The sequence below is a fragment of the Lolium perenne genome, chromosome 4 (assembly GCF_019359855.2).
Source record: "Lolium perenne isolate Kyuss_39 chromosome 4, Kyuss_2.0, whole genome shotgun sequence".
Classification (NCBI taxonomy): Eukaryota; Viridiplantae; Streptophyta; class Magnoliopsida; order Poales; family Poaceae; genus Lolium; species Lolium perenne.
In genome coordinates, this window is record NC_067247.2 from 179081109 (window position 1) to 179090657 (window position 9549).

General features: G+C 47.1%; 1 protein-coding gene and 1 non-coding gene across 2 annotated transcripts; one reads left to right on the plus strand and one right to left on the minus strand.

The window, feature by feature from the left end:
- The first annotated feature begins 4835 nt into the window (after positions 1–4835).
- LOC127294567 (uncharacterized) lies at positions 4836–7029 on the plus strand. The gene has a single exon (XM_051324412.1). The coding sequence runs from the start codon at positions 4851–4853 to the stop codon at positions 6858–6860; it is 2010 nt and encodes a 669-aa protein (XP_051180372.1). The 5' UTR covers positions 4836–4850; the 3' UTR covers positions 6861–7029.
- A 188-nt stretch (positions 7030–7217) lies between these two features.
- TRNAP-AGG (transfer RNA proline (anticodon AGG)) lies at positions 7218–7289 on the minus strand. The gene has a single exon. It is a non-coding gene; the product is annotated as a tRNA-Pro (tRNA).
- Positions 7290–9549: the final 2260 nt, after the last annotated feature.

Below are 9549 nucleotides of genomic sequence, written 5' to 3' on the forward strand. Positions count from 1 at the left end.
CGTCACTTCCTAGCTCCAAGGACATCTCCTCCAGGCACCTACAACCCCTTCCGCACTTTAATTCATAATAGTCAAATTGAAAGGATTCCCAAGGCAGTGTTGCCTAGCAATTGGGATATAGATCGTTCTAACACTGTAGGAAGGATGAAGCCTGAAGCTGAAGAGTGGGGAAACAACTCTAAGAGTTGGGACTCGCCATCGGATATACTTCTTAACCGCGTCGAGCACAATTCGGAGATGATCCACAACCTCATGTACGAGATTGATGAGCTAAAGGAGCTTGTTAAGAAGCTTATCAAGAATTCATCACCACCACCGCCGAAGGAGTAATTCATCATTGATATTGGCACCCCCTTGGTTTGTTCCAAGCTTGGGGGGAGTGTCGCGGTATCACATCATCACTATCTTTTACCTTTTTATTATCAAGTAGTGTCATATCATGAGTAGGGAAGTTATCATACAAGATGGGTTGCAGTGTGGAAGTATCTCTCCTTTAGTTTGTTATCTATGTATCCCTTGGTGTGAGTTATCGTTATGGAATATTAATGAGAAGTCTTATCATTTACATATTGCACACCTTATTTTAGTTTGCAATCTCTACTATATGATTGATCTTGTTGTTAGTATTGGTATCACTTTGGGAGCATTGAGTAAATCTATTTGGTTTTGGCAAACTTAGCATTGGTCAATAGCAACAACACTTTGAGTTTAAGTAGAAAAGAGAAATACATATAGATATGTTGTTCCATTATCTTTCTTTCTTGTTAGCTCATAGCTTATTATTCTGAAGTTAAAATTGTTTGTGCTTATAAAGAAGATGCATGATTGTTTCTATCACATGTGTATTTGTTTGCTTCCCTCAACTTTTATGCTTGCTAATCAACCTTGCTAGCCAAAGACCTGTACTGAGAGGGAATGCTTCTCGTGCATCCAAACCTTAACCCAAACCTATGCCATCAGTGTCCACCATAACTACCTACTATGCGGTATTTCTTGCCATTCCAAGTAACGGATGAAGCCTGGTGACCGGGTGTATACGTGAGCACGCATCCATTGGTTGACACGTGTCAGTGTGTCACATCTAGCAATCCACTGTTACAATCATTGTTGGGTTAGCAAACCACATCAGCACTAACAACACTTCCAAATCACGTATGACCCACCTTTTTGAATTCAAATAGTGGGCCAGATGCACTTTCAAATCACGTAGGACCCACGCCAAGTACGCTTAGCGATGGATAAGATAACGTCAAGGCAACATATCCAATTGACGAGAACCGGATCTCAACGCAGATCGTGTGGCATCTAGAGGGTGCTCACGTATACACCTAGTCACCAAATCCCCTCTCTTCCAAGTAAATACTTCATGTGCTACCTTTAAACAATTCAAAATTTATCATCCCTTATTTGTGTCAACGTTTTATAGCTCATGAGGAAGTATGTGGTGTTTTATCTTTCAATCTTGTTAGGCAGACTTTCACCAATGGACTAGTGGCACATCTGCTTATCCTATAATTTTGCAATAAGAGCTGGCAACGGGGTTCCCAGCCCCCATTTAATTAACTTTCATTAATAACTCTCTTCACATGTTTTGCTCTGATTCATCAGTAAGCAACTTAATTTTGCAAATAGACACTCCTCCGTGGTATGAGATTGTTGGAAGGCACCCGAGGATTCGGTTAGCCATGGCTTGTGAAAGAAAAGGTTGGGAGGAGTGTCACCCATAAATAAATAAAAACTAAAGTACATGTGTAAACAAAAGAGAAGAGGGATGATCTACCTTGCTGGTAGAGATAACGTCCTTCATGGGAGCCGCTCTTTGGAAGTTTGTTTGGCAAGGGGGTTAGAGTACCCACTACCATTCGTTGACAACAACAAACACCTCTCAAAACTTTACTTTTATGCTCTCTATATGATTTCAAAACTGAAAAAGCTCTAGCACATGATTTAATCACTGCTTCCCTCTGCGAAGGGCCTATCTTTTACTTTATGTTGAGTCAGTAAACCTATTTCCCTCTATCTTAAGCAAGCAATTGAGTTGTTGTGATCAAACCATTTATATTGTGATCTGCTTAATCATGCCTTTTACTCTTCCTTGTTTAGTACAAGTTTTATCTGAATGAATATAGCTTTGAAAGTTATCAATGATTATGAGGAGATTATTATGATTGAGTATGCAAGTTGTGCCATATAAGTTTGCCATCACCAGATAAGTACAATTTGTTAATTGTTCTCTGACCAAGAACGAAGTTTGCCATCACCAATTATGATTTCTTATGCACCTTTATTTGTGATTACCTTCTACTTGTTTCAAGTTGAATTATATGAGGAAGTTGTTCACTAGAATGTCTTGTGTGAATTAATATGATGCTTCTTGTCCGTATTTGGTTTATCGACTCTTCACTCCATAAACATGTGGTCTTGTTTACTGAGTTCAGTTTCGCTTGGGGACAAGCGAAGTCTAAGCTTGGGGGGAGTTGATACGTCCATTTGGCATCACTATTTTATATCATAATTTACTGTTATTCATTGATATATTTCATATTTAGAGATGATACTTATGTTATTTCATCTATTTTGCATGTTTCATGATTATTGGAGAATCGCTCACCGGAGTCAGGATTCTGCTGGAAAAAGCACCGTCAGAATGCAATATTTCGGAAGATCAACAATTGACAGAAATTACACCGAAGATCTTATTTTTCCCGGAGACGAAGCCAGCCAAAAGGAGGGACCGAGGAGGGCCGCCATGGCCCCCCCCCATAGGCCGGCGCGGGCCCTGGCCTGGCCGCGCCGCCTTGTGGGGAGGGGGGCCACAGCCCCCTTCTGCCGCCTTTCCTTCGCGTACTTTTTCGTCCCGAAAACCTAAGCTCCAGAGGATAGTCGCGAAGAGTCACAGCCGCCTCTGCGGGGCGGAAAACACCAGAGAGAAAAGAGCTCTCCGGCAGGCTGAAATCTGCCGGGGAAATTCCCTCCGGGAGGGGGAAATCGACGCCATCGTCACCGTCATCGAGCTGTACATCATTGGGATCATCATCACCATCATCACTGCCATCTCCACCGCTGCACCTCGTCACCGCTGTAACATCTAGGGTTGAATCTTGATTGTTTGATAGGGGAAACTCTCCCGGTATTGATTACTACTTGTTATTGATGCTATTGAGTGAAACCATTGAACCAAGGTTTATGTTCAGATTATTATTCATCATCATATCACCTCTGATCATGTTCCATATGATGTCTCGTGAGTAGTTCGTTTAGTTCTTGAGGACATGGGTGAAGTCTAAATGTTAGTAGTGAATTATGTTGGGTAATATTCAATGGTTTGATATTTAAGTTGTGGTGTTATTCTTCTAGTGGTGTCATGTGAACGTCGACTACATGACACTTCACCTTTATGGGCCTAGGGGAATACATCTTGTATTCGTTTGCCAATTGCGGGGTTGCCGGAGTGACAGAAACCTGAACCCCCGTTGGTATATCGATGCAGGAGGGATAGCAGGATCTCAGAGTTTAAGGCTGTGGTTAGATTTATCTTAATTACTTTCTTGTAGTTGCGGATGCTTGCAAGGGGTATAATCACAAGTATGTATTAGTCCTAGGAAGGGCGGTGCATTAGCATAGGTTCACCCACACAACACTTATCAAAACAATGAAGATTAATCAGCTATATGAAGCGAAAGCACTAGACTAAATTCCCGTGTGTCCTCAAGAACGTTTGGCCATTATAAGTAAACAAACCGGCTTGTCCTTTGTGCTAAAAAGGATTGGGCCACTCGCTGCAATTATTTCTCTCGCATTTTACTTACTCGTACTTTATTTATCTGCTATATCAAAACCCCCTGAATACTTGTCTGTGAGCATTCACAGTGAATCCTTCATCGAAACTGCTCGTCAACACCTTCTGCTCCTCGTTGGGTTCGACACTCTTATTTATCGAAAGTACTACGATACCCCCCTATACTTGTGGGTCATCAAGTGTGCACACCGAACCCGCCTTTGACGCGAGGCACATTTCGCCTCACACTACGCACCCCTAGGAGAGGCGGGGAGCTCTCGGGGAGCCACTTGTCGTTGCCCATTTGTCATCGACTACCAGCCGTCTGTCAAGAGGAGGAGGAGGAGGAGGAGGAGGAGGAGGATGAGGCCGCAAAGCAGGTGCTAAGGAGGGTGCTCGTGTAGTCGGTGCACACAAAGGAACACGAGACGAAGCACTGTCGCGGCATTGCGACCTTCAGTGACGATCAGTTGGAGCAGGGGCTCCACACTTGCGAGGTGCACGAGGCGAGGCGCCTCTTCTGGCACCGGCAAGCCCTCCAGAACTACATAGAAGTCTCCTCTGACGAGTAGTGAACGCTAACACCTCCGTGTCTCGATGAAGTATCACCATGGCCGGCACACCTCTTTTTTTGTTAGGGTTTAATTTATAGTGTTAGTTTATTAGGGTTCCGATACATGCATGAACTCATTGTGATGATGATGAACCATTTATGGAAAGTTGAAAAATGGCGTGAATGCCTTTTTTTTTAATTTGCAGTTTGGATTTTCAGAATTTGTTCTGGCAGATGAATTCTACTACGTATCTCAAATCTGTTTTCGGGGTACCTCAAACACGTTATCCGGATGTCTGTCACTCTATAGCAATATTGAACTTTTTGTTGGATGAATAACGAACATTGTGCATGCTGCCTGCTGGGAATTCCTTATTTTAGCAAATCAATGGGAGGTCAATTCTGAGTCTTTTAGTTAGTCTCCATTTCTTCTCCTGTGTTTACGGCAAGCGCTTAATTCTGCCGGAGGAGGGTTTGCTACATGCCTACATGCTAACCGGCTACGGTTCGCGCGGGAAAATGGCAAAGACCAGGGCGACCTCCCGTTTCCCGCCAAATACGGCCAGTCACATGCTCACCCTCCCGGTTCAAATACCCATGCTCTCCTCTGGCCTCCAGTGCAAACTTTTCCCCGCACCACACCACCACCCTGTCCGGATGATCACGATGAGGACGCAGCTCGCTCCGGCGCTGCTTCTCCTCCTCGTCCTCCTAGCTGCGGCGGCGCCGCTCGTGCCGGCGTTGACCCCTCAGGAAATCAGGCACAGGAGGTTAAATGGCGCCAACAAGCTCTATGTCATGAGCGCCGACCCTGCCGCTTATGCCGGCGAGAAGACATCGGCGCCGGAAAGCAAGGAGGCAGCCCCTAAGGATGCTGTCCAGAAGACGAGCTATGTTATGGGTGCCGGCGTTGAGCCGAAACCCGAAAGTAAGAGCGATGAGAAGGTTTTAGAGGCCAAGATCAACGCTGAAGTCAAACAAATGAGGAAGGAAGCTGCCCACGATGATGCCGTCGCTGAGAAGAACGATGAGAAGGTTTTAGAGGCCAAGATCAACGCTGAAGTCAAACAAATGAGGAAGGAAGCTGCCCACGATGATGCCGTCGCTGAGAAGAAAGCCAAAGAGTTCAAGAGCAAACCAAAAAACACCACCGACGATGCAGAGGATCATGCCAAAGAGAAGAAATCTGAGAGTAAGCTCGACTATTCGGTGGACGCCGATGGCGAGAAGAAAGAGAAGAAATCGAAGAACAAGGATGACGACTCCGAGGAGAAGAAATCTAAAAGTAAGAGCGAGGACGACGACGATGATGAGAAGAAGGACAAGAAATCCAAAAGCAAAAGCGACGACTACACGGATGACACCGAGAAGAAAGTCAAAGACAAGGACAAGGACGAGGATGATGATGAGAAGAAAGAGAAGAAATCCAAGAGCAAAGAGGATGATTCCGAGGAGAAGAAAGAAAAGAAATCCAAAGAAAAGAACAAGGACGAAGATTTTGATGCTGTCCCCATAGAGACCAAGGCCGACGAATCTATGCCGGCGGCGGACACACCCGACGGGTACGCGACGCCGGCGAAGAAGACACCGCCACGGTTGCCGGCAGCCGCCAATGGCTACCAAGCACCGACGACGACGATGTCGGCGGCGGACACACCTGATGGTTTTCTGCCGCCCAAGATTGCTGCGGCAGACACGCCCGACGGCTACGCCGCACCGACAACGATGTCAGCGGCCGACACACCCGACGGCTATGTGACGCCGAGCAAGGCTAAGCCGGCGATGTCGGCGACCGACTCGCCCGACGGCTACGTGACGCCGAGCAAGGCTAAGCCGGCGATGTCGGCGACCGACTCGCCCGACGGCTACGTGACGCCGAGCAAGGCTAAGCCGGCGATGTCGGCGAGCGACTCGCCCGACGGCTACGTCCCGGCGACCGACTCTCCCGACGGCAACGTTCCGGCGTCCGGCTCGCCCGACGGCTACGCCGTGCCGTTTAAAAAGCCAAAGCTGGACGTGCAGTCCTTCGAGGAGATGGTGCCGCGGCCGGTGCTCGACATGCTGAGCCCTGTGGTGAAGTCCCTGTGCGCCAAGACGAGATTTCCCTACACGTGCGAGATGTCGATCGCGAAGCTGCCGGAGACGACCGTTGTGCCGGCGCGGCAGAAGGACGGCCTGGGCGTGCTGAACCTCGCCATAGACGCCGTGCGCGCCAAGATCATGGAGGCGACTAAAGTGGCCAAGGACATGACCGCGGACCCACGCGTGGACCAGATCACCAAGAGCGCCATCAAAGACTGCATCACGCTGTACGACGACGTAAAAACCAGCTACGACACGGGACTGGCGGCGCTGAAGCGCGGCGACAAGTCGACGGCGACCACCGCGTTCGACTCGGCGAGGACCTACGTGGACACCTGCGACAACGGCTTCCTCGACCGCCCGGCGCTCAAGCCCGTCATTGCCGGCCAGGAGAAGATCCTCGCGGAGCTCTCCAGCAACGTCCTCGCCATCAACAAATACATGTAAGATTGTAAGTGACTAGAGATGATGGACCTCGCCATTCCTTCGGGGAAAGGAATTTGTAAGAAGCCTTCGACCGATCGCCAGCCAAACATATATGTATTGACTTGTTGTACCAAACTAATCTTGCAGAGTCTTGCGCGTGTAAACTGTAATATACTAATCACTTTTTACATGGTTGTGTGTGTTGTGATGTACTGTATTGTAGTACTACGGAGTAACATTAATTAACCTCTTGTTACACCTCTTCCTTTTCCTTGGTTTCAAGAACTGCCAACAAATTGCTCGAGTTTGCTGCTGATCAAAAATTGTTTTTACAGTCTACATATAAACTTTGGTTTCAAAAACTGAAAACAAAAATAAGGGGCATTCCGAGAATTGAACTCGGGACCTCTCGCACCCTAAGCGAGAATCATACCACTAGACCAAATGCCCTGATGTGATATGTTTTCGTTTCAACCAGAATATAATCTAAATATCCATTTGAATTTGACGATTTCGATCGGTGGCTCCTTGGCGGACGAGAACTCCAATAGGAGGACGGCTGGTGCTCAGGCATTCGGATCTGACCTCGAATCCACCTACTGCCTACCTCGCCAGCTTTCGCAACAAGCAATCGGGCTAGGAGAATTTTTTTGTGAAAATGGAGACGAGGAGGCTCGCGTGTAGGCAAACTCATGCTCAACTAGAAGACATGCCATGGAAGGGACTGCTACCACCCTTTTTTGGAAGGGACTCCTACCACTCTTTAAAATTTACTAGCAGAAATGCTCGTGCGTTGCAACGGATCAGCTTCAAGATACTTTATATGTGGTTGCAGCATCGTAGGTAATACGACACTGCAAGGTTCCCACGACGGAATACGACATATTTTTTTAATATTCATGTACTCCATTCATATAAAATCATGTTACGTGAGTAAACGAACAGTAAACGAACGCAAGAACTAATAAAAGACAAAGAAAAAAACATGTCCTTTGTAGAAAACTAACTCATTTGTCAAAGCCAGCGGCCAGTATTTACCCCGACTGTTATAGCATCTCCATCGGCGCTCCGATAGCGATTTACGGGCCGGGAGCGAAAATAGGCTCGCACCGGCACGCCCCAAACGGCGCCGGTGATTTTTCGAGCCCAATAGAAGCGCCGGCAATGCATACACGTTCATGTCTCCCCCGACGACCGCCGCCCGTGGCGCCGGTGGAGATGCTCTTAGGGCATCCATCTCAATATTAATTCCCACTTCATACCCACTTCATAGTGAGGTTGAGTCGTAACTCTCTCTTTCACCCTTTCATCTTAAGGGTGTCCGGGTCCTCTCTTGCTACTGCACACAAGGTTTGAGTGTGCCTCATACGTCTTATCGCATCCCATCGGCCCTCATTACGTTGTTGATTCTCAACAAGAGCTAATTACACCTCAGGTCCAGGAACTTGTATAGCATGTGATGATTTGGTCCTACTACTTGCAAAAGGTGATAACCTAGTCCAATAACTTGCAATTCGGGCTCATCACTGGTCCTCGCCAATCAGAAGCCGCCAAGTGTCATCCACGCTGGCATTTTGGACGCTCTGGCATGTGTAGTTTTTGCTGATAACCCCCTGCTGTTTCCATTTTCTCTGTTTCTAGTCTTTCTGAACCGCCCGTTGGATCGTTACAGGTGTCCTGGCTTGCGCGTCGGCTGCACGAATCGCCAACCCTAGTCGAGAGAGCAGCTGGTCGGCGAGACAGGAGCAGCGCGCGGGCGGCGAGACAGGAGCGGCGCAGCTGGTCGGGGACAGAGCAGCGGCGGAGAGGAGCGAGGGAGGTGCCCCGCGGAGAGGAGCGAGGGAGGTGCCCCGCGGAGAGGAGCGAGGGAGCTGGGCCGTGTGCTCAATGGCGACGACGGTGGGCCGTGAGTACAATGGCGGCGGTGGCGGAAGCAGATGGGCAGAGGAGGAATGGAAGGAGACTGCGGTCGTCTACTACCCCACGTCGACGAAAGGTGCTGCGACGCCGTCGAAGGTATGAGCTTCTTCATCGTCTCCGGCTGTTTCCCCTTCTGTGCCTCCCCTGTTCCTTAATTTCTTCTTGAACCAAAATGGTGCTGCCAATTTTGAACCAAATTTGTTTTTTTCAAATTCGTAGGAAACATTGGATCAATTGGAGAATGATGATGTGATTAGAAACAGGAATTGCAGAGACATTGAGGAAGAAAATAAACAGCTAGTGCAAAAGCTTAATGAAATAGAAAATGAGATAAAGAGAAGGAAATCTAGGAAGAAAGAAATGCAGAGGGCACACCAGCAAGATCTTAGAAATAGAGATAGGAGAGAGTTTGTAATGTTGACTGTTGTAGTTTCTGGCTTGATCTTGTACTGTGTTGTTGCTTTGTTCATCATGGGCTTTGTGTGAGCCATATTTGTAGCAATGTACATGTTTTTGGTGAAATAAAAATTGTGTGTTGTATCAATGGCAGCAATTGGATGCACATCAGATGATATTAAACACAAACTGAGACACAATTTCTCCATGGCAAAAGTTGAAAGCACAATGGCTATAAATCCAAATTACATCAGTTCCACAGTGAACATGTTTAATTCATAGCATAATCTAAAATAAATAAGGACAAAAAATGATGCTTCTCTAGGAATTATCACAGACCATATTATGACAATATGAATCACATCTAGATGTCATCTAGTGATGGTGCATTCTG